Here is a 27,769-nt window from a genome sequence, read left to right as displayed (position 1 = left end):
GAGGGGCGCACGGCGAGGTTGCCGGGGGCGCGGTGCGGAGCCGGGGGCCGGCGTGGAGGCGGTGCCGGCTCCCGTTCCCCGTCCATTGATCCCGGGAGCGTTGCGGGAGCCCGGGGCCGCCCCGAGCCTTTAAAGGCTCCTCCCCGAGCGGCGGCCCCGGGAGCGCCGCCGAGGGGAGCCCGGCGCCGGTGCAGCCCCGACGGCCGGTCCGGTGCGCTCCGGGCGGCGGCGGCGGCGGCGGCGGGGAGCCCCCAGCCCCTCGCCGGCCCCGAGCCCAGCCCCGACCCCGACCCCCCGACCCCCCGACGGGGCGCGCCCGGCTCGGGAGCGCGGAGCGGCGGCAGCGGGAGCGGGGCGCGCCCTGCCCGGCCCTGCCCGGCGCGTCCCGGCGGCGATGAGCCCGCTCCCCGTCGGCAACGGCAGCGCCTGGGGGGCGGCAGCCCCGGGCCCCGGCCCCAATTGCAGCGGGGCCGCCATCCTGAGCCGGCAGTGGGCGGTGGGGGCCGCCCTGAGCCTCACCGTGCTGGTGATCGTGGCCGGGAACCTGCTGGTGATCGTGGCCATCGCCAAGACGCCGCGGCTGCAGACCATGACCAACGTCTTCGTCACCTCGCTGGCCTGCGCCGACCTCATCATGGGCTTGCTGGTGGTGCCGCCGGGGGCCACCATCCTGCTGAGCGGCCACTGGCCCTACGGCACGGTGGTGTGCGAGCTCTGGACCTCGCTGGATGTGCTGTGCGTGACGGCCAGCATCGAGACGCTGTGCGCCATCGCCGTGGATCGCTACCTCGCCATCACGTCGCCGCTGCAGTACGAGGCGCTGGTGACCAAGGGCAGGGCGCGGGCCGTGGTGTGCCTGGTGTGGGCCATCTCCGCCTTCATCTCCTTCCTGCCCATCATGAACCACTGGTGGCGGGACGGCGCCGACGAGCAGGCGCTGCGCTGCTACGACGACCCGCGCTGCTGCGACTTTGTCACCAACATGACCTACGCCATCGTCTCCTCCACCATCTCCTTCTACGTGCCCCTGCTCGTCATGATCTTCGTCTACGTCCGCGTCTTCGCCGTGGCCACGCGGCACGTGCAGCTCATCGGCAAGGACAGGGTGAGGTTCCTGCAGGAGCCCCCCAGCCCCGGCTCCAGGGGCGGCCGGCGGAGGCGACCCTCTCGCCTGCTGGCCATCAAGGAGCACAAGGCGCTCAAGACCCTGGGCATCATCATGGGCACCTTCACGCTCTGCTGGCTGCCCTTCTTCGTGGCCAACATCATCAAGGTCTTCTGCCGGCCGCTGGTGCCGGATCAGCTCTTCCTCTTCCTCAACTGGCTGGGCTACGTCAACTCGGCCTTCAACCCCATCATCTACTGCCGCAGCCCCGACTTCAGGAGCGCCTTCCGCAAGCTGCTGTGCTGCCCGCGCCGCGCCGACCGCCGGCTCCACGCCGTCTCCCAGGACCCGCAGCACTGCCCCTGCGCCTTCAGCCCCCGGGGGGGCCCCTCGGGGCACGGCAAGGCGGCGGCCCCCCTGCGGCACGGGGAGGATGGCGAGGCTCGGGGTGCCGGCAGGACGGAGGAGACGGCCCCGTCCCACGGCAGCGCCCACCAGCAGCGGCCCCTGGGCGAGTGCTGGCTGCAGGGCACCCAGACCACGCTGTGTGAGGACGAGTGAGTACCTGCGTGGGCTGGGGGGCCGCTGGGGGGGCACGGGAGCGCGGTCTGGTGAGCACGGAGCTGGGGAGCAGGAGGTTCTGGGGGGGCTGGGGGTGCGGGCTGAGAACCGCTGCGCTCTGCCCTAAGCCCCAGCCCCTCTGCTGGGCTGCAAAATTGGGGTCCTCGGTGCCCCCCCACTCTGTCCCTTCCTGGGGAGCGCCCCAACCACCAGAATAATTAATTCTCTCAGATAACGCTGGCTGTAAATAAGGAAGAAAATCAGCCAGGCGGGAGTGTCCCAAACCCTGGGATTTTGTCCCATTTCCCCCCACTCCCGGGGGGGGTCTCAGGCTGCCGGTCCGGGCTCCGTGTGTCCCTTTGTCCCCTGGTGGCTGCAGTTTGGGAGGGGAATTTATCCGCTCGCCCCCGTCCCTGCAGCCAGCAGCCCGCTCGGGGCTGTGCCCTGCCTGCGGTGTCACACTGCTGCGATGCATGGGGTGTATGGGGTGGTTTTTTCCCCCGAGCTTTTTATCAGTGTCCCAAAATGTGAATGTTTTTCAGCACGGGGGATTCCAGCTGCCTTCCTGTGGCCAGAAACCGCTCACCTGGGGGCAGGGAGGCTGCTGGCAGAGCCGCTGCTGGAGGGGGGTGTGTGGAAGGAGCTGCGGGGAGGATTTCGGGGGGTGGGTTTTGGGAAAGGATCGGACCCTGAGGACCCGGGGCAGCAGCTCCTGGGGACGGTGGCGGCTGTTCACGCCCTGTGCTCTCCCGTTGAAGGTTCACCGGCAGCGAGACGCCAGCAGGTCCCTCGGTGTGACCGGGAGCAGCGCAGAGGAGGGAGCACAGTAAGTGCGCTTTGCCTTCCCGGGGGGGGCAGCCGAGCCGTGGGAGCCCCCCAGGCGTGCAGGCGGCCGCCCCTCGTCCCTGCAGCAGTCTCCTCTGACCAGCTTGGCCGTCCCCTTCCCTGGGGGAGCGCAGCTCTTGGCTGGCCCGCAGGCATGTGCCACTTGGGGCGCGTGAGCCTGACGCAGGCATCTGCTGACCGTCGGGGGTGCTGCAACCCCCCCGGAGCAGCGGAATCGGCTGTGATGGCTCTATGGGGACCGGCACTTTGGGGCTGGCTTCAGGGCAGGACCCCCTCTTTGCACGCTCCCCTTTTGGGGGGGGGTTGGTTGTGAGCCCCAGGGGCTGGGGGTGCCGCGAGGGGTGCGCCCCGAGCCCCCCCCACCTCCTCTCGCCTCCTTGCAGGGCCGGGCGCTGCGACGGGGACGCTGCGTGGGGACAGAGGAGCAGCACAGGGGGTGGCGGCGCTGGAAAGACCCCCGGAGAGGAAGGGGGGCACCCGCTCGGGGAGCACACCGCGCTCCTCCGCTGCCGGAGAGCTGAAGCCAGCAGGGAAAAAGCTCCCGAGCCTCCTGTCCTGAGGCTCCCCACGGCAGCACGGCCGCCAGGGACGGGGGGGAAGCTGCCCCCGTGCCCCCCGACGTGGCCGGTGCTGGGACGTGGCGGCCAGCAGCTCTGCTCCCCCGCAGGACCCTGCCCTCCCGGCCGTGTGGGGAGAAGGGTGCCCTAAAAATGAGACCCCTCGCCGGGTCCTGCCCCCACCGCGGCTGCGAAATTCCCGGGACCGCCGCGATGCCGGGAGCTGCAGCGACACCGCCCGCTGGGGAAACGTGCGGGGAGCGAGGGGACCCCCGGGTTTGGGGCAAAAGATGCGAACCGAGCTCTTGTGCGATGGACACGGGGCCGTGCCGCGCGCCCCGAAACCCCGGGGGTGCCCGGAGCACGGCCGAGAGCAGCCGGGGCTGGGCAGGGATGGGGAGCCCTGCAGGAGGGGGGGGTCACACTGGGGGTGCTGCGGGTGCAGGGGGTGAGGGCAGCGGTGCTGTGCTCTTTTTAAAGCCTCCGTGCGTGGCCAGGAGGGCGACAAGGGGTGGCAGCACCCACGCAGGGTGTGCGCAGAGGTGTCCGTGCCTGTGCCACCCCGCCTGGAAACGCGGCGTGGTGACCGTGAGGTTTTTCTGCCTTGTTTTCCCCCCCCCCCGCTGTGTGAAATAAATCTTGGAAACCCCTCCGTGATGCCTCCAGGTCTGTGACAAGCAGAGGGATGGGGCCGGGCGCAGCCTCTGCGGTGGTTGTGCTCCCACCGGGGGGCTTTGTGCCCCCTCCCGGGGGGCTGTCAGCCTGGAAAAGCACCCAGAAAACAGCCACCCCCACCCCACCACCATTTGGGGACTCGTACAGATAATTTGGGAGAGGCCGGGGTGGGGAGAGGCTGAGCACGGGGGCAGTGCTGGGAGGGATGGGGCAGCACCGGGGGCAGCGCCCCCGCTCCAGCAACTCCCGGAGCTCTGGGGGCGCATTGATGGCACCTGGGGAGAGCTGCCGAACACCTGGGCTGCATTCCCAAATTGCCGGGTCCCCTTCCCTTTATTTGCGGCCAGCGGGGGCTGCTTGGGGTTGGTGCTGGAGGAAGGGACGCGTCCTGCTGTCCCCGGGGTGTGCGGGGCAGGGGCAGCTCCCTCCGAGACCTCTGGGTTGTGCTGCTGCTTCAGGCACTGCCCCTGACGAAGCGCTGGGTGAAAATTGAGGCTGCGGGGGTGCTGCCAGTGCTGGAGGCTTGGGCAAGGGCTGCCCTGGTCAGCGGGAGCCGCTCCGTGCTGGGGGCGCACCGAGCACCCCATGGGGAGGCTGCTGCTCCTCGGAGCTGGTTGTGTCTGTGCGGGCACTTTGCCGGCTCCTCCTTTCCCCAGGGGATGCCCAAGCTGTTGGGGGGTTTATTTCTCACTTAGCCCTCCTCTCATAGCCAAGGGGGTGCGGCTCCAGCTGCCTTCACCCCTTGCAGACGGCAACCTGTGGTCTGGGGGCGTGGGAGTTTGCTCTGAGCGCTCCCAAGTCCCGTTTCTTCCAGGTGCTGCTGTTGCAGACCAGTTCCCCTGTTTCACTCTTTCCTCCCCTCCTTATTTCACAGGAGCCAGCTCCCGGGGCTGGGCCAGCTGCAGAGGATGAGCTCTTCTCTCATCTCCAGGTCGCTGTCGGAGGAGAGGCCGGTCACCGCCCTGTGGGGTGAGCAGCAGCAGCCCCCACCCCAGTTTCCCTCTTCCTTAGCTTCCCCCCCAGCTCTCCATCCCGGCTGCTCTGCTCCCTTTGAGGCCAATTTCCCTCTGCACCGCAGCAACCTGTGCTCCCCTTGCTGTGCAACCCCCGGGGGGCTGAGGGTTCCCCATGGCACAGGGGCACCCCATGGCCCCGGGAGGTGCCAGCCCTACGGGAGCACCACGGGGACACCCGGGGACACCCCCTCTGCCTTCCCCACACCTGTGGCTCGTGGGGGGAGCAGCTCCTGCGTGCAGGGACGAGGCTGTGTGTCTGCAGGCTGCGAGCTGGGCATGGGCACACGGCGCTGCGTGCTGCAGGAGGACGACAACTGCCTGGAGCATCTGGTCCTGCTGAGGACGGTAAGGCGCACGGCACAGCTTGGAGCCCCCCTTGGCTGTGCTGGCCCAGGACTGGGCTCTGTGTGCCACGGGGCTCTGCTGGGCTCTGCAGGTCTCCCTGGGGGCTGGTGCCAGGGATGAGCTGCACGTGGTGGCCGTGGAGTCGAAGAACACGTACGGAGGCTGCAAGCCGGTGCCCATCGCCTCGCTGCGCGGCTCCGTGCTCCCCATGGTAAGGGCAGGGAGGGGGGGCAGCACCCTGAGAGCCACCCAGCCTCGGTGGGGGGCTGCACAGGGGTCTCCAGGCAGTGCTGGGGGCTTTTTGGCTGTGTCTGCAAATCTTTCTTTTTTTTTTTTTTTTTCAGATCAACCTCACAGGCCTGGAGTTTGTCCCTCCGGTCACCTTCGTGCTGGAGTGTGGAGCTGGGCCGGTCTATCTCAGCGGGCAGCACATCACCCGTGAGTCCTGCTTTGGAGCGGGGCTGGGGTGGCACCAGTGATGCTCGCTTGGCCCCGCGGGGCTTTAGTGGTAGCAGTGTGTCTCCTTGTCCCAGTGGAAGATGACCACAGGTACGAAGCCCACGAGGAAGAGCTGTCGGAGGAAGATGCAGATGATGAGGACGATGCCAGAGCAGCGCAGGATGGGGACTAACCACAGCTCTGGGAGGATTTCTGCATCCTGGGAATGCCTCTGGTGGATGGCAGGGCCGTGGCAGAGGCTGTTCTGTGCCAGGAGCTGCGGGTGCCTGGCACCAACCAGGCTGGGTCCTTGCCCAGGGGTACAAACTGCCTCTGCTTTGCACCCTTGCCTCCTCTCCCTGCCCGCTCTGTCCATAACGTGCTCTCAGAAATGCTCCCCCCTTCCTACCACTCCTCCCACCAGGCTGGGGTCACCCCCAGCTCCCCGCGCTGCCCTGGGGGCTGCTCTCCCCCCCTCCTCCCTCCCAGGGGCATCGCTCTGACGGGTTCCTGCTCAGCTGAACCGAGCAGCAGCACGTTGCCGTCTGCACAGCAGCCCAGGGGAACGCAGCCAAAGGCTGCTCAGAACCAGCAGCTGCTGAAATAATTCAATTAAAGCCCCTCATGGAGGAAAATTGCCCCAATCCATCACGTGTGTGACGTTAGCTGGCAGGGGATGTGTCTGGAAAGGGGACTCCTGAACCTGCTGGGGGGGTGGGAAGGGAGCAGGGGTGCGGTGTGGGTGCCCCCCTGGGTTCCCCAGGAGTGGGGTGGATGTGAACCCATCCTGCTGAGCCCAGCAGCGTGGGGCTGTGTCTGGCCCAGCGCTGTGGTGTGTGGCTGTGGCAGGGCAGCATCGCCAGCAGGTGGCTGTGGCTGAGCTCTGCCGTCCTTTGTGAGCAGCACTGGGGGGTTTAGTGCGAATTGAAGGCAAAGAGGCACCAGGCAGCACAGCCTCTGCTCTCCTCCAGCCGCCTTTTCTCTTCTTTGAGTGCCCAGGCATGCACTCTGAGGCAGCAGCAAGCGCTGGGGACAAAGCTTTGCACACCCACTCTCATCTCCCCCTGTAACAGTGCCACTTTTGTGTCCCCATGCTTGCATTTACCAACTTGGTTGAAGCTCTGGGATCGTGGCAGTGGGTGGGGGCCAAGGGAGGCTGTGGTGGGACTGATCCTGCCCAGCCAGCAGCCCCTTGCTGTCCTAGCGAGGCCCTGGTGAATTCATGGCTCCTGATTCCTCAGGCAGGAATTAAATGCACTGTTAATTGGAAGTCTTGCAGCTGCATTAAGACATCTTGCTGGGTGCAGATTAAGCCTTATAAAGAAATCCAGGAAGGAAAGAAACACAAAGCGGATTGAGGTCGGTGTTGCTGAACTTGCACAGTGGCCTCTCCAAAGCCCCGTGCTTGTCGGGGAGGTGCCTGGTGGTGAAGTGCACAAGCAGCCGGCATGGTGCTGGCTGAGCTGCCCACACTTGAGCTGCTCTTTACTGCTTTGAAAAATCAATTAAAAGGTGAAAAGTTCCCCTGTTATGTGTTGGCAGGAGAGGAGGGTCGCTGAAGGGCATGCCAGGGGCGATGCAGCACCTCGTGGGGGCCAGCTTATGGAGCTCGCTGGGTGCAGGTGCACAGGGACGGAGCTGTCATCCCATGCAAACCTCAAGCTCTTGCTGGCCCCAGCTCTGTAGGACAGCCCGGACAGCCCCGTCTGTGAATGCTGTGTGTGTCCCTGGGTGCTCACAGCCTCCCTGCACGAGGGGGCTGTGCTTGGGCTCTGCCTTCACCCCCTCCCTGTGGCTGCAGAGTGTTCGCCGCGTCCTGCACGCCAGCATCGCGTGGAGGGCTTTGGCATAACCATGGCAACTGCCAGGTAATTAACAGACGGCTCTCGATGTCATGGGAACAAACCAGGAGCAAACAGCGGGTGCTGGGCCGCACGCCTCCCTGCCCCCCGGTGCAGGATGTGGCCCGCAGGGCTCCATCTGGCCTGCCCCAAAACCGGCTCCGTGTGTGCTGCCCCCGGGGTGGCACTGGGCAGCCCGTGTCCCCTGAGCACCTGTGGTGGGTCTGGCATGAAGGCACGAAGAGGCAGCCCCCAGCTCTCTGTGCCATTAATGCCCAGCACGGATATTTATTTTTTAATTAATTTATTAATTTAAAAAGCCAGCCCGTGACACAAAACCAGGATCTCATGTTCTGAGTGCTGGGGGGTTAAAGACTTTCTGTGGAGAATGGTGGAGAGTACTTCTGGCAGGGAACGGGACAGTAAGAGTGAAATTTTAATGCAGAAGCTGCTCCATTTGGGATAAAAGCTCCTCTAAAACTGATGAAAACAACAGATTGTGCCCCAAAAGCTTGGAGGAGACCACGGTGTGAGGCATCACCACTGGTGCAGGGAGCAGGGCTGCCTTTTGTTCCGTCTCCAGATGCTCCCTTCGTGGTGGGGTGCCCTACCAAGGCGTGAGGCGCAGGGGAGCTGACCTAAACCCACAATTAATGCAAATTTGGGCTGCCGAGCTTGCGAGGGGCTTCTGGGCAGCCCTGCAAAGCTCTGAGGCTGGCTGAAATTCTCTGCTCGTTTCCACTGGAGACTCAAAACCTGCGGCGGGGTTTGCGCTGGGGAAGTTGGGCACGTAAAACAACGGCTGGCACAGAGAGAAAGGAACGCGGCTACGAGTCCTGCGCTGCCAGAGTGGGAGATAATGCATGGAAATAGCTCGGGAAATTAAAGTTTGCCTGCAGCGCGTTCGGAGATGATTCAGTGGGCAGCAGGGGAGGGAGGGGACGCGTGCGGGAGGCAGGGCTGCGCCTGGGGCGCACCGGGACCCGCTCGTCCTGGGCTCTGCCCGCCGCCGCTCTGCTTTTTTGCCCTGGATTTTGCCTCCAATTCCTTCCTCGCCCCCTGCCCCTTCTTCAGAGCGGATGAAATGAGAGCGCGGTGCTGTGGGAACACCTCGGTGGAGCCGCTGGAATCGCAGCAGAAAGGCGATTCCAGGCGGGCTGCTGCCGGCGCCGACCTCGTAGGAGAGCGCGGCTGAGCTCGTTAGGGGCGCACGAGGCTTCAGCCAGCGCAGAAGTGGCAGAGCATCCGTATTCATTTCCCCATTAACGTCCCCTGCGATTTCCAGAGGCATCAGGAGCGACTTTCGGGCTCGGCTGCTGCTGCCGGGAGCTGCCCGTGCGCAGCGGCTGGGCGCAGGAGGGGCAGGCTCGCCGCGACGCTCGGGCTGCAGGGCTGCAGGTGAGTGCCTCCTCCTCGGGGCTGACCTGCCGCTTTTCCCCCTTTTTCCTTCTCCCCACAGAGCCGTGGGCGCTGCTCAACCCCGTGCTGCCTCTCCTAGGGGGCCGTTTGCCAGCGTCGCCTCCTTTCTGACCCTCGTTTCCCATCTCCCAGGGAGCTGCAGCGAGGAGCCACCACCCCGGGGAGCCCCCCTGGCCCCCAGCCTGGTGTGGGGCAGGACCCCTCGGGGTGGCACAGCCGTGAGGAGGAGCAGGATGCGCCCCACGGCCACCTGAACCCTGCGACCAGCAGGTTTTGGGGGGCCAGGACGTCCCAGGGAGCTGGTTAGGGTCGAAGGGGCCATGGAGCCCAGCGGGGATGGGGCCAACGCCACCGCCTCCGAGCTCGCCCTGCAGAACCGCCCCAACGCCAGCGCGCAGTTCACCGGGGTGCAGCTCATCCAGTCCTTCAAGCCCCTCATCATCCCCTGCTACGCCCTCGTCGTCCTCGTCGGCATCTTCGGCAACTACCTGCTCCTCTACGTCATCTGCAAGTCCAAGAAGATGCACAACGTCACCAACTTCTTCATCGGGAACCTGGCCTTCTCGGACATGCTGATGTGCGCCACCTGCGTGCCCTTCACCCTGGCCTACGCCTTCAACCCTCAGGGCTGGGTTTTCGGGAGGTTTTTGTGCTACTTCGTCTTCCTGATGCAGCCCATGACCGTCTACGTCTCCGTCTTCACGCTCACGGCCATCGCGGTGGACAGGTGAGGTGGGCACAGGCGGTGTCAGGGGGGGCTGGGGTCTGGCAGGTCCCACAGCAGCCTCCTGATGTTTGGTGCGGGCACACTTCTGGTGTTAACCCTGCTGGGGACATTCCAACCCCTCCGCTGGTCCACATCAGGCAGTGGGCAAGCTTCACCAGACTACGGACGCCTTTCCTGGGGGCTGGCATCCAGGGGGCTCTGTCTGGACCAAGCCCTCCCTGCTTCAGGGGATGCTGCTCTCCCCGGTGGTGCTGGGTTTGGGAACGCGAGCCTCCTGCCTCCCCCCGCCGTGTTTTTTTCTCCCAGGTTTTCATCCTGCGCTGTGTAAATTTGCATCAAAATTACCTCGTGGCCTGGCATCTGGATGGAGAGTGCTTGCGCCTGCTGAAATGGACAGGGGCAGGACGTGGCAGGGGGCTTGATTTAGAAAAACTGAGTTTCCATAGATAAGTCGTGCCGTAAAACCAGCCTCAGGCCCTGCGGGGATGGAGCAGAGCCCAGAGCAGCAGCCCCAGGAGGGGCTTGGAGCCTTCCGGGAGGGTTCCCCTGGCTCTGGCTGGAGGGCGAGAAGGGACTGAAGTGGGGAAGGCAAAAACAGGGCAGATTTAGCTAGAAAGCTGAGAAAACTTTGAGTGTTTGTGAGCCAAGCTTCCATGGTGGTGGTGGTTAGGCATCCAGGAGTTTTTGCGCTCCAACAAAGCTGCTTTTTTGGGGTGAGAAAACCAATTCTGTGTTTTCCCCACCAAACAGGCACCCACAAATCACACTGCCCTCACCCCGTTCATGCAGCAGCCTCGGGATTTGCACCCAACGATGGCTTTGGCACGAGCCCTCCGGCTGGGGCTCAGCTTTGCTGCAGCTCTACCATCTATTAACGGGATATTAACCATAATGGGGTGTTAATAACGGGATGTGAACAATATCCCATTATTGCTGCTGAGCGGGGAGCTCCCCGGACGCAGCCGCTCGGTCACGGCCGCAGGGAGAGGAGCAGGGGGCGCACAGGGGAGGGGAAATTGGGGGCTGACCGGGGGGGTTGCTCGCTCGGTGCTGCCTCCAGCCAGAACGGTGTTACAGGAGGGGCGCCCTGCTCCCCAAAACCACACAGCGGGGCACCCCCGACCCCATGCCACGGGGGGGTCTCCCCCTCCCCTGTCCCCGCAGGTACTACGCCACCGTGCACCCCCTGAAGAGGCGCCTGTCGGTGGCCGGCTGCGCCTACGTGGTGGGGGGCATCTGGCTGCTGTCGGGGGCGCTGGTGGCGCCGGCGGTGGCGCACACCTACCACGTGGAGTTCCAGCAGCAGGGCTTCGCCATCTGCGAGGAGTTCTGGGTGGAGGAGGAGGCGCAGCGCCTGGCCTACGCCTACAGCACCCTGATCCTCACCTACATCCTGCCGCTCTCCGCCCTCTCCCTCTCCTACCTCTGCATCTCGCTGAGGCTGCGCAACCGCGTGGTGCCCGGGCACCCCACGCAGAGCCAGGCCGAGTGCGAGCGCCTGAGGAAGAGGAAGATTTTCCGCCTGGTGGCCCTGGTGGTGGCGGCTTTCGGGGTGTGCTGGCTGCCCATCCACGTCTTCAACGTCATCCGGGACATCGACATCGGCCTGATCCACAAGCGCTACTTCCTGCTGATCCAGCTGCTGTGCCACTGGTTTGCCATGAGCTCCTCCTGCTGCAACCCCTTCCTCTACGCCTGGCTGCACGACCGCTTCCGCGGCGAGCTCAGGAGGATGTTCTCCTGCCAGCACCGCGTCCTCCCCGCCGCCACCTGCGCCGCCGCCGGCGCCGTGCTCTGAGGGTCCCCCACGCTCCGCTCCCACCCGCGGGGGTCACCCACGCTCATCCACGTGGAGCCCGATCCTTCCCCGCGGTGGAGGCGAGGTGTCGCCCCCCGGCACGGCTCCCCCTCTCCCCGGTGCCCCCCAGGGGGGTGAGACCCCCGGGCTCTCCGCCGGTGCCGCCCCGAGGTCCGTGCGCCCAGCCCCGGTGGCCAAGGGGTACCCGGGGATAAGGGGGGCACGGGGCTGGGGTGGGCAATGGGGCTCCGGAGAGTGCCTGGGGAGCTTCGTGCTCGGTTTTGGGGCCGCACGGGTGTAATTATTGTGAATTAATGAAGGAAATGGGGCCGCGTTCGGCTGGAACAAGCTTTGGGGGCGGTGGTTTGGTGCCCCTCGTTAAGCGTGGCCTGTAATTAAATCCACTCCTGGTGTCGGAAATGGGGATTCTCCCGCGAGGTTGTTTGCAGAGGGACGGCTGCTTTGGGGTGACCTCAAAACGGGCGAGGGGACGGCACCGGGGACAGCACCCCTGTGGTGGCAGCCCCCAGTAGCCCCCATAAACCCCAGTAGCCCCCAGTAGCTCCCAGTAATCCCCAGTAGCCCCCAGTAGCCCCCTTCCACACCGAATGCCCCCCTCCGAGCAGTGGGGGCGGTGCAGGGGTGTCCCCAGCGCCCACCCCCTGGGTTTGGGCAGGGGGAGGTGGGAGCAGCCGGGGGGGCACAGGGGAATGGGGGGGGCTGCACCCATGGGTGGGGGGACAGGAGGAGGAGGGGGCTCCATGCACACCCCTGCACACACAGCCATGCACACCCACACCCGTGCACACCCCTGCGCACACCTACACCTACACACGCAGCCCTGTGCACACTCACCCCCCCACACACCCCCTTGTGCACCCCCCCGTTCATTCACCCCCCCCATTCACACCCGCACACACTCACGCTCCCCCAGGCCCCGCCCACTCCACCAAACCACGCCCACTCCACCAAACCACGCCCACCACCCTTTAACCACCCTTCCCCAAACCCCGCCCACCACCCATTAAACCCCCGCCCACCTCCCCATAAACCCCGCCCACAGACCACACCCCCTCCCTAACCCCGCCCCCTCATCCCAGACCACGCCCCCTTCCCTCGCCCCTCCCACTCCCTCTCGCGAGAGGGGCGGGGCGGGGCGGGGCGGCTCCGCTCGGTCCCAGTGCCCGCCGCTCCCGGTGCCCGCCGGGTCCCCGCCGCTTCCCTCCCGGTTCCCCCCCCCCCCGGTCCCTTTTCCCGTCTCCCCTCGCCATGGCGGCCCCGGGCTGGGCCCCCACGCACGTGCAGGTGACGGTGCTGCGGGCGCGGGGGCTGCGGGCCAAGGGGGCGGCGGGCGGCAGCGACGCCTACGCGGTGATGGCGCTGGGCCGGGAGAAGTTCTCCACGTCGGTGGCCGAGCGCTGCCAGGGCCGGCCCGAGTGGCGGCAGGAGGCCACCTTCGAGCTGCCGCCCGCCGCCGCCAGCCTGCGCCTCACCGTGCTGCACCGCGCCCTCGTCGGCCTCGACAAGTTCCTGGGCCGGGCGGAGGTTGACCTGGCGGCCCTGCGGGGGGACGGCGGCCGCCGGCATACCAGGTGGGGGCTGGGGGGGGCTGGGGAGGGTCCTGAGGGGCTGGGGGGGGTCTTGGGGGCAGCTGGAGGGTTCCTGAGGGCAGCTGGGGGGGTTCTGTGAGGCTTGGGAGGGGTCCTGAGGGGTTGAGAGGGGGTCCTGAGAGGAGCTGGAGAGGTCTTGGGGGCAGCTGGGGGGTCCTGAGGGTAGATAGGGGCGCCCTGAAGGGTGTGGGAGGGTCTTGGGTGGGCTCTGGGAGCTTGAGGGAGAGCTTTGGAGGGCCCTGAGGGGAGATGAGGAGTCCTGAGGGGTTTGGGGGGGTCTTGAGGGGATCTGGGGGGTCCTGAGGGGTTGGGGGAAACTTCAGGGAGCTCTGGAGGCTTGAGGGAGAACTTTAGGGAGCCCTGAGCAGAGATAAAGGGACCCTGAGGGGTCTGGAGGGGGCTTTGAGGGGTCCTGAGTAGAGCTGAGGAGCCCTAGAGGGGTTTTGGGGGGGCTTTAGGGGGCCCTGAGGGGCTGGGGAGGTCCTGGAGGGGAGCTGGGGACTCCCAGAGGTTGAGGGGGGCCCTTAGTGGGCCCTGAGGGTTTGGGGGCAGGGGGCTGCTTCCCGCCTTGGGGGCTCAGAGAGGTGGGGAGCCCTGTGGGGAGCAGCGGGGGCTCTGGGGGGAGCCCCTCATACCCTGCTCGGGGTGACCCCAGGGGAAGGTGCCCGGTGCCTTTCCAGGCTCTCCTTCCCCACGCTCAGGTTTCCTTTTTAAATATTTACCTGCCGGCGTGAGCGATTTACGCTGGGAACAATGAGGTTGTCTGAGGAAGCCCGATGTGTCTGAAATGCCCTCTTGTTGGGACAGAATGCGAGCCCTGCCCTGCCAACTGTTTATATATTTTTCTTAATAACTGCTCAGCGGAGCCTGGTGGCGTAGGAGCAGGTACCTCAGCGCCGTTCGGGTTCGTTTCCCTGCTGGCTGCGAGGCGCCGAGCTGCAAGACTTCTCCTTGAGCACCGAGTGCCAGACCCGGGTCACGCTTGCACCTTGGAACGTAAACACTGGTGCAGGGCCCTGAAATCCCAGGGCGGTTACTGGGAGCACTGTGCTGGGAGCCAGCAGCGCCGGGAGAGCCGCGAGGCAGCCCGTGAGTCAGCTCCTCTCACCCACCCCAGGAGCTGGTGTTTATTCACAGCGAAGCCAGGATCTGCTTCTCAACAAAGCCCTGGCTGCCTGTGAAGTCCTAATTACAGCGTGGCTGTCATTAAGGGCTTCGAGGCTGGTGTCAGGCCCTAATGTGTTTACTCTTGGAGGCCAAGTGCCTGCAGTCAGCAGAGGTCAGCGAGTCAGCCCTGTAGGGCTGGCGAGGGGCTTCTCCCAGGTTTCTTCACGTCTGGGCCCAAGGAAAATTGCAGAAAGATGTAACTTTGATGCTTCTGGGGGAAACTTAGGGTATTTCCAATTGTTAGCGTCCCCCTTGCCCTCAATTTCCTGCGTGAAGCTTGTTCCTTCCATCGCCCTCCTGTGAACGCAGGATTTACTCGCAGCACATGGGCTGAGCCCTCCTTGTGTGCCATGCCGAGGCTTGAAAATGTTGGCTGTCTGCAGCTCAAATGAGAAGTTAAAAGTTTGCCTCTAGTTTTGGGTGGTTCTGCCAGTAAATCATTTACTCTCCCTGCTCGAACTGCGGTGGATGTGGTGGCGTGCTCCTCAGAAACAGCAGCACGCTGGGCTGCCCTTTGCTGAGCACGGGGTTTTTGCTTTGTTTGCCTTTCAGACAGGGCCCTCATTGCCCCCGGGAGGCTGCGCAGGACAGCACTGACGCTGAACAAATGCAGGCGTGCGCCTGGAAAGACCTCGAGGCAGGACAAAAGAGCCCAGCCGTGGCTCGTGTGTGCCTGGATCGAGCATAGCAGGTGCCTGGCTGGTGCTCAGGAAGGTTCCAGCCATCACTGTGGGACTTTAGGGCAGAATGAACCTGACAAAACATCACATTTTCTGAAAACCCAACCCTTGTAGCACTGCTTGGTGCTGCTGTCCTGTACCCTCGAGTCAGAGCAGTGACTGAGCGTGCTGCTTGTGCCCGCATCACTCTCGTGCCATCCTCCAGAGCAGGCTTCTGAGCCCCTCTTCGGTTAACGCCCCTCTGGTTTGTCTTTTCTCTGAAGAAAATGGCTTTTTCCTATTCTCTTTCATTGCTTGCAGTGCACGATCAGAGTTTTGAAGTGCAAATTTGCTGGAGAAGCGGGTTTGCACAGTCTGGTTCTGTTCCTTCATTTCCCTTCGCTAGCTGCGTGGAGCCAAAGCCAGCCTTGTCCACGCGTCCTTCCTTCCCTATCAGGAGTCAGCAAGTCTGTGGCTCTTGGAACAGCCAAAAAAAAAACCAACAAACCCCCCCACATTGGTATGCAGCTGATAATTTTTCTTCCCTGGCACTAACGTGCTGAGGAGGACGTAGGGGCAGTAATTGAGCAACTGGAGTGGTGGCAGGCAGCGTGGTTTCCCCGAGCACTCTCTGCTCACAGTGTTCACTGCTCACTGCTCCTATTCCGGGCTGGGTTTCAGGAAGGGATGAGGCTCTGTCTGTAGCAAACCTGGCTGGTTGGATCCAATCACCAGCGCGGGGTTGTGGAAATCCCCGCGAGTTCTGTAATGCTTGTTTTGGTTCTCGTGGCGCTGATTAGGGGTTCCTTAGCTTAAGAAGCATTAAGATAGCAGCTGAGACGAAGCTGGAATGAAAGGTATGAGGGTGTGGGCTGTGTGCGTAAGCTCTCTGGTACCAGTGTCACCTCTCTGAGGCTCCCTTAGCACACACTTCAAAGCTTTAATCTCGGTGAATTTCAGGGAGGCAGAGAAAAGTACAAAAAAAAAAAAAAGAGTGGCTGAGCTGACCTACAGGAATTCCATGCTGTGTGGGTTTTTAACCCTTTCTGGTTTTAGCTTAATAAATTTCACGAATTTCACAGATTTCACTTTTTCAATTTGCAGTAAGAAGTGTTTTCCTGTGGTATCTGGGGTCATGACTATGACGTAGTTGTTAGATTGAAGGTTTTTCTTTTTCTCTACACAGAGAGGTTTCAGATTCTTAAAACACGGAGATCCTCTGCTGTTTTAAACTATTTGTGAGTCTCAGGAGCTTGTTGCTGAAACGAATCTACTTGTTTTGGCAGGTGGTACAAGCTTCGCTCCAAACCGGGGAAGAAGGAAAAGGAGAGAGGGGAGATTGAGGTGGACATCCAGTTCATGCGGAGCAACATGACAGCCAGCATGTTCGACTTGTCCATCAAAGACAAGTCTCGCTCTCCGTTTGGCAAGATCAAAGACAAGCTGAAGGGGAAGAGGAGCAGTGGGCTTTCTGACACGGCCTCCGAGATCGTTCCCAGCACGACTCACTCCCCAGCTGATAGCGAAGATGAGTCAGCCGAGAAGGAGAAGAAGAAATCAAAGTTCAAAACCCTGTTCTCCAAACCTGGCCTGCAGAAGACTTCCCTCTCCCAGTCCATGTCCGTCCTGCCTACGCCCCAGCCCGGGGCTGAGCGGGTCAGGCTGAGGCCCAGTGACTTCCAGTCACAGTGGGATGACGACGAGTCGGAGACCTCCCCAACCTCAGAAAGTGAGTACGAAGCGTGAGGCCTTTCCCCAAAGGCTTGCTTGCACTTTTCCCACTCTTCAGAATATCATTAAGTTCTTCTTAATGAACAAACCCGTAGGAAGTCACTTCTGCCCATGGTGGTGTGTGGGTGTGTAGGGTACTGGGCACGGACAGCTGAGCTTTCCTTGGGAGAGCTCAGAAGCCGTGAGCAAAGCGTGCACCCGGTGGTGGTGCAGTGTGGCACTGAGCATCTGCGGTGCTTTTAGGCCACTGGGAGGCTCGTGTGATCCTGCCTGCTGAGGGCAGACCCTGCTAAGGGACACAGGGGACGTGGAAGCAGCGGTGCAGTCACACTTGTGTCTGTTGCTGTGCTCAGTTAGTGAGCTGTGAAGCACTGAGGCTGTTAGGAGGTGTTCTTAGATCTTGAATTTCTCCCCATTGTTTTTTTTCCAGGAGCCTTTGGAAATGCCCTGGAAGAGAAGTTTCCTTCTCCTGTATTTAAATCTCGTAAAACAGCGACTTTGGACAACAGGCAACTAAACCAAACGACCACTAGCAACACCAAGAAAGAAGGGCTCTCCTTATTCAGTGGCCTTAAATCCAAAAATGATCCGGTCTCCAAGTCCAGCCTGTGCATCAACGGCAGTCACGTTTATATGGAAGAGAGCGCGCTGAAGGACAACACTCCAGCTTCTTCCCCCTCTCCTCTCAACTTCAGGAGGAAGCAGCTCTTTGCTTCGGAAGAGAACCTGTCTTCCAGATCTGCTAAAGGACATGAAGAGGTGGGCAGAACGTCTCCCAGCCATGCTTTGTCTGGGTCTGCATCCCTGGAGACCTTTAAATCGATGACTTTGCCATCATACAAACTGCTTAGCGGTGAAGAGAACCTGGAAACCAGCACTCCCCTGACCATCGAGGTCATTAAAGAGACCAAAAAAACGGACCACAAAAAGTCTGCCTTGCTTTCCCTGGTGACAGGGAAGAAGGAAGCAGCGAAAACCAGTGATGCTGAAAGAATTCCAGAGAGGAATTCTGAAAGAATTCCGAAGGAAGAGGAAACCAAGGCTGCAGAAGAGAAAAGTGAACAGGAGGCCAAACGGCTTGAGTCCTCAGCAGACTTGAGCAGAGGAAATCCTCCAGAAGACAGTCGCCTAGAAGAGGTCCTCACGAATAAACAACCACACAACCCTTTTGAGGAAGAGCAGAAACCTGAAAAGGCGGCTGCAGCGGCGAAGACCAAAGCTGTGAAACCCAGGTCAGTCGTGTTTGCTTCAGATGTTGCTATGATAGCAGCACGCCGTGGTTGTAGGCTTGAACTAGACAGCTTCCTACCGCAGAGCAGCACCTGGGGACTTGGTGAGCTGCACGCAGCAGGACTGTGTTACTCTGGGGGTATCTGGTGGCTTTGAGCTAGGTTTTGGACCCAAATAATAATTTTGAGGTCCTTCTCAGTATGAAAAACAGATGATACAGGGCTGTTCCCGTTAAGCAATGCCAAAAATACTGGTTTTCTGGGTGCAAGCATCTTTCAGATGCTGCAGGGGTAATTCTTCTTGCTGGATCTCTTGCACAAACTAACATTCTTTCAGAGCTGTGTGGCTTGAAACATACCCAGGGGCTGACATACCAGTTCTAACATCTCTACTTCTCCCTTCTCTGTTTTGCTATGACCTTCAGAGGAGTTAACCTTGGAGCCCTTCTGCTTGTGGCGTTGTTCACAGCAACACGAAGTACGTCTGTGGCAGTTACACACAAGGCTTTTTCGGAAATTCTGCTCATGTGTAATTATGTATGTGATTTCATATATATATTTTGATATATATGTCTAAATACGTGTGTAAATACATTCGTCTTACTAATAAGGCTGTTCCGTGTCCTCCTCCCACCCTACTTTCAGTGCTTCTTCACGCTTAAGCACCTTGCCTGTGCAGTGCCCTACTAACAAAATCGCTTGGGGTGCATCAGATGAGGTAATTCCTGCGATGCCTGCTGCTCAGCGCTGCTTGTGCAAACTACAGCCAGGGTGTTCGGACATAATGGAGTGTTTTGTGGAGGTGCATTCAGGTATATTAACTCGTCCATTAGGTAGGCTCAAGTCTCTTGCCGTGTGATTTGTCTCCAGTGTTAGGCGTTGATGGAGGCTGGTGCTAAAGCTTGCCTGCTCCTGCCTCGTGTTGCATCCGCAAGTGACGTACATGCCAGTTTTTTGTCCCTTTTGCAGACTGGGCGTGCCTTCACAGGAGGAAACCAAAGCCACGCTTCCTACTCTTGCACCTGACTCCCTTCCCGCTTTTCTTTCCCTACCCCGCATCAGCAGTGGAAATAATCCCTTTATTTCTAAAGCGGGACAGAAAGTCCCAGCGCCAGGCTCTGAGAGCATCCCTAGCTCTCCTGCATCTCTTCCTTCTCCTCTCGCTGCGGAGCTTTTGAGTGGCAAGAACCCCTTTAGTCCCAGCTGGGAGAGGGCGTCCCCAGCCCTGGATCCTGAGCACGCTGCCCGTGTGCCCCATCACCTCGCAGCCCCTGCTCCCCGAGCTCCCCTTCCCAGGCAGGTGTCTGGCAGTGGCAATAATCCCTTCGCTTCTGCCTGGGGGCAGGATCCCGAAAGCTCTGCTTCGCGTGCTTCCTGGGCTGCCTCTTCTCCTCCTGCGCCTTCCTTCCCTTCTGCTCGCCCCCTCACTGCCAATAACCCCTTTGTGTCCCAGCTTGGAGGGGGACCAGGCGTGCCAGGCGTCCCAGCTGGGGCTGCTCCTTCCCCTTCCTGCCCTCCCTGCGATGCAGGCTGCTCCTCCTCAGCACGCCCCGCTGATCAGAAACGCTCTGTGCTTACTGCTTCAGGGGGCTCTGCGCACGTGGCTGTAACTGGCAACGTAAGGGCTGCACCAAACCCTCCTGCCGCTCTCTCTGTCGGTCCTGCTCCGGCTCCAAAGCAGCAGTGTGACTCCACGCAGGTCCAGGCAGACCCTTCTTTAAAGGGAGGCAGGGTGGTGGCTAGGAAATGCGTGTCCTTTCTGCTCGGGGACTCACAGCCTGCTCCGTCAGGGGACGAGGCTTTGGGTGGGCAGCAGCACGAGGAGCAGCGCTCTGATTTCGGGGGGGTGCCACCCACAGATGCAGACACTGCAGAGAACAGAGCAGGGCTTGCTGACAGACCGGAGGCAGAGAGCTGCCCATCATCAGAGCTCTCCAGTGGCAGCACAAATCCCAGCCAGAACAGCAGGACCGGTGTGGAAGTGGGCAGTGAGAACACCGAGCCCTGCACGAAGGGTGGCAAACACCACGCACCGCTCTCAGAGTGCAGTAATAGCCTCTTACCAGGGAACGGAGCTGAGCGGCCGCCGTCCTCTGAGAGAGAGCTAAATGAGAAGCAGGAGATCTTGAGTGAAAAGAGGAGGGAGGAATGCACACCCACGTTAGAGCCCCGGGCGTCTCCATTTGATGAAAATGACTCATTTTCCCGAGCAGAATGTACGAAAGCAGCCCTGGGAGCTTGCACGCAGTCGGTCACGCCGAAGCCAGCACCACGGCTGTCTTTAACGCTGAAGAAGTGCCCAGCAGCCCCTCAAAACGATGAGTTAAGTGACGTGCCTTCTTCGGCTGAGGCTGTGAAATCTGCGTGTGGGCTCTCACCGCGTAACGAGGAACCCTCGGACGCTCGTGGATGCCTCCCCCCGCGGGGCTCAGTGGCAGCTCTCGCTCCAGCAATAAAGCTGCGAGCTGACAGCAGTAACAGGCGCTTAGAAACCGAAGGTGACGATGATTTATTGGGCTGCCTCACAAATCTGAGGCCTGCCCACGGCTTGAAGCTGTCTGGTCTTCCCGCTATTCCGGAGGGAGGCTCGGATGACGAGCTGCTGGGTGACTGTCAGGAGAGCGGTGGTGTTGCTGCAGACGATGAAAATGTTTTGCAGGCTGGGAAGCTGCCTGTAGACACAGTGCCTCTGCGGGAGGAACTGGAGGAGAGCTCTGGTACTTCTCTGGTGGCTCAGGGAGGAGGAAATGCTCCTGGTGTTTGCATGCCACCTGTGAGGGTGCACGTTCACAGTGTCAATAGCCAGAGAGCTGACTCAGGCCTACGTCTGGCACCTCATTCCAGGGAGCGTAGTGGTTGTTTTGAGACACAGGGGTTAAAAATAGGTGCTGATGCTGAGGAGCGTGCCGAGAGTGACTTCTCTGAGCCTTCTGTTTCCTCTTCCTCTCTCTCAAGTCCTTCACAGCCCCGCTCTGCCTTTCGCTCCTTCTCCTCTGACACCCCAAGTCATAGAGCAGAGTCTCCGAAAAAGCCAACAGCAGAGGGCTGCGCAGATAAAGCAGGAATTTCTGGCAAGAAGAAGCTTCTTCAGGCATGGGTTTCACCCTCTGAAACGTATCCTAACCAAACTCAGCAGGGTGGTGAAACCATGTCTCCTAAGCACAGGTGAGAGAATAATCGTGGCTGTAACTTAGCAGACGGCACCAGATAACTCAAAATGTCCATGGAGGACGCAGGAATGTCCATGCAGGATGCATGTCATTTAACCAGAGTCGAGAAATAGACTGGGAATGATCCTTCTCAGAAATGGGTTGCGGGAAGCCCGATGAACTGGGATACTTTCTTGTCTACTGGAATCGGGCTGGGTTGGCACGTGCTGAGGTACAAGTACAATTTTCTTCCTTTGTTAAAGTTGGCAAAATGAATCCTGCCCGAGCAATTGACGATGACACATTTTGGCAGCTTCTGGCGCACGCTAAGATGGGATAAGATGTGACGCGCTCGTCACAGGGTAGTAGAAGTATTTGATATTTTGCAAGAACCATGACTGTGTGCTCATTAAGAATGCCAGGCTCAAATGCCAGTGCACAAGGGATTAGAGTAACTGCTGGTTATTCTTGCCATGCAGACTGACCTTGCTTTTCTTTTATGACACTCACTGTTCAAGATATTTTTCCCTTGTTACTGTTTCTTTATCTCCAATGCCTTAAGTCAATAAAGGTAATAAAAAGAACTGGAGTGTACTTATAAAACACCTTCAGCTCAGACAGAAATGCCTTATCTTGGAGATAGAGAACGAGTAGGGTAGGAATTTTCCCTGATTTCTTGCTGTATTTGTTTTTACTCTACAGATCTGTGTAGTGCTAGTATAATATCTACTGCCTGACTAATGTGAGCCTTTTTAATGTTACAGACTCCATCCTGTGAAGCCAATGAATGCCACAGCAAATAAGTCTCAAAGTAAAAACCTGAACGTCATCAGCACTATGAACGAAAAGCTGATTGAGATGAATGTGAAGGTATGGAGGAACGTGGCACTTCAAAGCCATGTTTAAGCAGCAAAATGAACGGAGTTTCAGATTCCAGATAGTTTGTCTGGGCTCCGTGTCGCGTGTCCCAAGTTGTGCTCAGCCCACAGGGAACGCGGAGTTCCCTTTTGGCAGTCCCCAGGGGTGGGGACAGCCTTTGTTCTTGCAAACTCCTCAATGCTAGAATTAGCAGCTCCTGTTTGTGTGGGGGTTTCCCAGTGGCGAGGATGGAGGGGAGCTGTCTGACTCCCCAGAGCCGAGTGGGATGTGTCTGAGCGATGGTAGGTGCAGGAGGAGGGACGGGTGACTCACTGCCTGCGCTACCTTGGCACACAGTCGTGCTCGTGACGTGTTGGAGCTGCGTAACTTGGATCAGCCAGAAAGATCGGACAAATTAGTCACTGTTTATACGCGAGCCTGATTAGTCCCCAAAGCTTCTTTTCACCCCGAAGTAAGTGTGTGGCTCTTAAAGCTGAGAAGGAGGGAAGAAGTACCCTCAGGGTGGCTGTTGCCTTGCAGTGTGTTGCGTTAATACCCTGTGCCCTCTGAGAGACCAGGTGCCTGCTGTCGATGCAGGGCTGGTTCCTAAAAGCAGAGCTGTGCAGCTTGCATAATCACTCAGATTTAAAGTGATTTTTTGCATAATCTTTGTCTCAGGAGACCTCTAAAGCGAATGCTGTAGTGCCTCCTCCTGGTGTAAGTGGAAAGAAGAAAATGTTTTGTTTGCGCAATTTAAACTGCCTCATTGCTGTTTTCGTTGAATTGAGAACTTGTGGCTGGTGTTCTGGTCTGGTGCTCTGAGTCCACAAATGAAGTTAGGCTCGACGCTGCAGTCACTGGAGCCCGTTGAATGAGTACTCCCTGCAACAGAAACGTCTGGGCTGGCAATCTGGTCTTGCGTCAGAGACTGTTTGGACTGAATTGGCAGAAGCTGCGAAGTATTTGTCTAGTTTGCTGAAGAGTTAGAAGCAGGCTTCTCAGAGAAGCTGTGTTGTGATGTGTGCACTACAGTAGGAGTGAAATGGCAAGTCCTCGTTGAGTGGTTTGTGCTCTTTAACCTGAATTTGACTGCCCAAGTCTTAGCTAGATTTTAAACCGTAGCTCTCCCCGTGCTTGTCAAAGTGCTTTTTCTTGTAGTTGGTGGTGCATGGCTCTAACTTCTGTGCACCTTCGCTAAGCTGGATGGGCTGTTGCCTGGAGTCAGCATGACATTCTTTCAGCATAAATTGCAGCAGAGAGTTGAATTACAGAACTGACGTTATGCAAAGCCTTTATGCTAAAAGCAATTGCCTGGTTGCTTTCTGTAACGGCTGACACGCTCTGAGCCTGCCTGCTGTTTTGGAGGAGTCTTGGTAAGCTCTGTTAGTTGGGTCTGTGCCATAAGTGAAGTACTACGCACCTACTCCAAAGCAGTTGCTCTCTTTCCCCCTCAGAAAATTAAAAAGCTGTTCTGCGAGTGCATGAATGTACAGTGTTGTGTGTGAAGTTCTCTGGGCTGGGTTTGATAATGGCCCGACGGTGCTTTATTGCAGAGAGCTTGTCTGGCCTGGCCTGCCAGCCTCTCGTTTTTGCACAGCTTGGGTCTGGGCAGCCTGCTCTGCGCAGTCATAAAGCTTAATGAGCAATGTTCTGTAACGTCATTTGGATGGAGCTTACCTTTTAAGATAGCACAGTAATACTTCAGAGAAGCAGCTGTGTTTCTGCAAACGCTGTGTGTAACTGCTCATTGGTGCCTCAGCTCCCTGAACCGGCTACCAGATAGCATTCGGTTGCTAGTTTGCAATGCCTGTATGTCTGTAATAACCCTGCCTCTCTTCTCTTGAAGAAATACGATCCTTCAGATCCTGCCTATGCTTATGCTCAGCTTACACACGATGAGCTGATCCAGCTGGTCCTGAAACAGAAGGATACGATTAGCAAGAAGGATCTCCAGGTGCGGGAGCTTGAAGACTACATCGATAACTTGCTTGTCAGAGTCATGGAAGAAACCCCAAACATTCTTCGTGTTCCAACTTCGGGAAACAGGAAAGCTGGAAAGATGTAAAAGCTCTCTGGACGTTGAACAAAGAACGGAATTCCCGCCAGCAGAGTTTGATTAATAACGAGACAATGTGAAGTAGGTGGTACCGGTTGTGCTGCCCACACAAAATGACCTCTTTCCTGTTTCTGCCTTGAGCAACTATCACTTCGGTTAGTGGTTACATCAGGTCTTGTACAGCGAGTCCAAAAGTAGAATTAACTTACCATATTTATTTTTTTGATCTTTTTCCATTATTCGGGAAGATTTGTTCAGGCATCTAGTCCAAAGGATGCTTGCGATAGGAAGGACGAAGGTTTTCTTTGACACGTTTTCCTTGCCAGCACTGCTGATCCTTTATGAAGATTTTTTCATAGTTCAGTTTTGTAGCTGCTTTGCTAGATCAGTTACTCCTCTGCCCACATCTGAAGTTGTAGTGCAATATACAATCTTGTACAGTAGAGCTTGAGGATTTGATTTTTTTTTATTTGTTTTGAATAACTACACTGGAGAAGTCCAAAGATGTAAGCTTCAGAACGGGGCTGCATGAGCTGTACTTTAAAAGCAATTAAGGCCCTAAAAGTGGAATGCAATTTAAACTATAGACTGGAAAGTAAGGAACAAAGCTAAATTAATGATGTAATGTAAATCTGGTTTCAAAGCAGTTCTCCTAGGGGAAGGTTTACAGGTGGTTTTTGGTCAAGGAAACACTGAGATGTCATGGTACGTTTGTCTGCCATAGGAATAAGTAGTAGTAATGCATTTGGGCTGAAGGTACGTTAAATTGGAAGTTGTTCTCCTATAGGCTTCAAATGCCTGATTCAAAGCTTGTTCGGATAAGGAAGGCAAAGGTACATCTGGTTTCTGTTCTGTATTCTCAAATAGGGATGGATTTCACTGTACACGTGCATGGCCTGTGTCACTTGCTGTATGAAAGTTTGGTGATAATTTTGGTATTATACTGTTGCAGTTTAGTAAATCTCAGTGCCTTGGATTTTGGAGCTAGTGCTTACCTTGGAACAACCTTCTGAGGTGATCAGTCTTAACACTTTCTTATATTTGTTATACAGCTATGAAAAGAACCAAATTGCCCTTCCCTTGGGATGGGAACAGTTAAAATTCTTGTGCTGAGATCTGATTTGCTTTTCTTTGTGACTTGAAGCTCGCAACGGCATAAAAATTTATGTAGCTGAAAAAGAGTTCTGGTTTTGCAAGACAATCAGATACCTCGGTCTGCTTCCTTAACTTGTGGCCTCTTTGCAGCTCAATAGAGACAGGTACGTTCTCCCCATCTCATCAGGCAGAAAAGAACAGCATAGCACTAGCCAGCAGCCACAACAGGCTTCCTCTGCTGAAAGTTAAATGTGGCTTTTCTGTGGCGAGCTCTTGCCAAAGATGACAAATCAGATGTGTCTTTACAGCTCTTAGATTCATCAGGGTTGTGAGAGTCCATGAGAAGTTCAGAAGAAAGCTGAAATATCAAAAGAGTGGGTAGCAGATCCAAAGTAAATGCTTCTGCCTTCTGGAATTGAGATAATCTATTCAGTCACTCCAGATGTAGCTCGAAAGGGGTGAGTTTCTAACGCAGTTTTCCTACAGTAAAGCACTTTAATGAGGGACTAGCTGGATTAACTATTAACCTCTTAGTAGTCTTCTTACTGGTTTCATAAAACACTGAAAACTACTGGAGACTTCTCAAATACTGTGTTTTTGCAGTGAAGAGTAGTTTAATATATTTGCCTAGAGATGTACACATTTATTGGAAAATTCAAAAAATGCCGTTAATTACATTTTGGTACTGTAAACTGGCTAACTACCAAAGTCTGGCCTAGCAATCAAATCTGTTCTGACAGAGCTCTCCTTCATGGGAAGCTCGATTTGAAACAAGCCTTTTAAGCGTTAGGAGTCTTCTAAGACTTCAGGTACTTCTTTACTGTACCCTCTTCTGTGAATGAAGGGTCTGAAACACAAATTCTTAGTGGCGTCTTCAGCTTTTGGCTGATGGTTTTAATTTTGAGTGGTACTGGCTGACATTACTGGAAACTGATGCTGCTTCTCGTGCCTTGAAATAATGAGGAAGTTGAAGAAATAATTTCAGTTTCCTCCTTGTGCCTCAGTGGATCTCTGGAAAGAAGTGGTTGCCTATACCTCATGAATGAAGTTGTCTTCTAGACTTTTTTCCACAACTTTCTGGTATTCTACTTCAATCAGAAAAACCAGCAGTGCCTTTGAACAGTGGCTTAAAAGTTCAAAATCAAAAATGGTATTACTGGTGGTAATAACTGGACACATGTTAAGGAAGACTTGGCTTGGTTTTTGCTGCCTTTGTTTTAAAAGAATAAGGGTACTACCGTGTGGCTGCTGAAGTCACTGTGATGCTGCGTGTAATGCTCTTGGAGTATGGATCTCATGAAGTTCTTACAGTGGACTGATTACGTGCATTTCTTTTGGCAAGAATATGCTTCTCGAGGTTGTATACACACAGACAAAATGGTAACGTGCTAATAATAGTCTCCTTAGAGATGAAGCCTTAAAACTTGTAATGTCCTCTCTCAGTAGCCTTCTGCCAGTTTCAGCTTTGTCCATTGAGGTGGGCTTCGTTGTCTGGCTTTTGCACCTTGGGTGGTTATCTCCTGTGGTCGCAGGCCTTGCTGCAGGGTGGCGGTCCTGTGCAAGCCACGCTTCTGCTTCCAGAGCTGTGAAAACACGGCACAGATCTTGTACCTCAGTCTTTTATCAGCAATACTGTTTAAAGCCTTCCTTGGGTGTAAGGGGACAGGCGTTTTATGTTCAGCAGGGTGCTTCACGCTGACTTCAAGGGGCCTAAGAATCAAGTGTATTGTTTTATTATTTTATTATTGAAGGATTTGAATATATTTTTCCCTGTTTATCTGTCTGCTTTTAGCCTGGGTTGCTGTTTGTTTTTAAATGACCTTTGGTTTCATGGAACACTACAATAAAAGATACCTTAAATCCAGTGTCCTGATCACTTTTTTTTTTGCCTGAAACTGTGGTTTCAGAGAGTGCTGAAATACGGAGAGCTGGGGGATGTCTGGGTGCTGCTCAATAGGTGCCTTTGCCTCTTGCAGCCTTCCTGAGGGTTTTATTTGTGCCCCTCAGTTGTCTCATCTCTTTAACCTCTAACTGAAGTGTGAGCTGCTTGTGGTTTTGTGTGTGTGCCGTGGGCTGGTGCTTTGACCTCCGCAGTAACTCGCAGAGGTGTGGGGTGGGAGGATGTGCTTTGGAGCACGTTGTGTGTATTGAGAACAGGCTGAAAATGCAATGGTTGTGCATCAGTGACCTGCAAAATGAAACTAGTCCTTGGTGCTGCAGCCCCGGGACCTCACCCTTTCCTTGTGACCAGCTCTGCTGGCCGAAACTCCTCACCCTGCAGGTATTTTGGGGCTAGCTCCATCCCTGTCAGCTATCTGTGCAGGAAGTTCACGGTAAACACCTCATGGGGAGGGGGAACCTGATCGGCCAGCTTGTCACCATCACGAGAACTGAGACTTTCTGTGAAGCAAAAAAAAAATGTGCAAAAGCTCCTTGGCGGGCAGCCTGGCAAATTACCCCGGTGGCAGCAATGCGGCCCCTAATTGTAATGGCCCCGCAATTGTGGGCCTGATGGAGAGAGACCTGGTGGTAATCAGCCTCCCGCTGTGTCGAGGGCCATTTACCCCGAGACCTGAGCTCAGGAGCCCTGAGTGGCCTCAAACAGCGCTGGGGCCATGATGAAAGGCGGGGGGGGGGACGGGGATGGCCTCGGCCATGGGGAGCCCCTGTCTGAGGGGCTGAGGGGGAGGAGGCAGCGCCTGGTGCCCCGGGACCCCACAAACGATGAGTTGTGGGTGACAAGGCCCTGGTGGGGAAGGTCTTGGTGGGTTTTGTGGTGCTTTTGTGGTTTTTAATTTATTTATTTTTATTTTTTGGTGATTTTTTTTTTTTGGGGGGGGAGCTGTTTTGTGTTTTCTTGGGGTGTTTTTTGTGTTCTTTTTTTGGG

The 27,769-nt window shown here is 57.5% G+C and overlaps 3 protein-coding genes across 7 annotated transcripts; all 3 read left to right on the top strand.

Annotated features, from left to right (window-relative positions):
• Window positions 1-253: 253 nt before the first annotated feature.
• Window positions 254-6,187, top strand: ADRB3 (adrenoceptor beta 3). The gene is made up of 6 exons (XM_084499467.1): window positions 254-1,662; window positions 4,619-4,713; window positions 5,023-5,105; window positions 5,197-5,316; window positions 5,450-5,543; window positions 5,639-6,187. Exons 1-6 carry the CDS (start codon window positions 395-397, stop codon window positions 5,734-5,736), a joined length of 1,758 nt encoding a protein of 585 aa, XP_084355593.1. The 5' UTR covers window positions 254-394; the 3' UTR covers window positions 5,737-6,187.
• A 134-nt stretch (window positions 6,188-6,321) lies between these two features.
• Window positions 6,322-11,748, top strand: LOC311424379 (prolactin-releasing peptide receptor-like). Of its 2 annotated transcripts, XM_084499466.1 has the most exons (3): window positions 6,322-8,782; window positions 8,936-9,530; window positions 10,695-11,748. In XM_084499466.1, exons 2-3 carry the CDS (start codon window positions 9,124-9,126, stop codon window positions 11,326-11,328), a joined length of 1,041 nt encoding a protein of 346 aa, XP_084355592.1. In that variant the 5' UTR covers window positions 6,322-8,782; window positions 8,936-9,123; the 3' UTR covers window positions 11,329-11,748. The 2 variants fall into 2 exon arrangements, with proteins under 2 accessions (XP_084355592.1, XP_084355591.1); XM_084499465.1 differs by having other exon boundaries at window positions 6,322-9,530.
• Window positions 11,749-12,504: 756 nt separating this feature from the next.
• RAB11FIP1 (RAB11 family interacting protein 1) lies at window positions 12,505-26,746 on the top strand. 4 transcript variants are annotated; one of them, XM_084499462.1, is made up of 6 exons: window positions 12,505-12,920; window positions 16,051-16,493; window positions 16,926-17,727; window positions 18,694-20,889; window positions 21,638-21,743; window positions 22,410-22,775. In XM_084499462.1, exons 1-6 carry the CDS (start codon window positions 12,598-12,600, stop codon window positions 22,551-22,553), a joined length of 4,014 nt encoding a protein of 1,337 aa, XP_084355588.1. In that variant the 5' UTR covers window positions 12,505-12,597; the 3' UTR covers window positions 22,554-22,775. The 4 variants fall into 4 exon arrangements, with proteins under 4 accessions (XP_084355588.1, XP_084355587.1, XP_084355589.1 ...); XM_084499461.1 differs by lacking the exon at window positions 22,410-22,775 and adding an exon at window positions 23,578-26,746 and having other exon boundaries at window positions 12,507-12,920; XM_084499463.1 differs by lacking the exon at window positions 22,410-22,775 and adding an exon at window positions 23,578-26,746 and having other exon boundaries at window positions 12,512-12,920; window positions 20,680-20,889.
• The last annotated feature ends 1,023 nt before the right edge of the window (window positions 26,747-27,769 follow it).

The sequence above is a fragment of the Aythya ferina genome (assembly GCF_964211825.1).
Source record: "Aythya ferina genome assembly, chromosome: 27".
NCBI classification, from domain to species: Eukaryota; Metazoa; Chordata; class Aves; order Anseriformes; family Anatidae; genus Aythya; species Aythya ferina.
The sequence above is the reverse complement of the archived record's forward strand: the minus strand, read 5'-3'. Positions and strand labels throughout refer to the sequence as shown.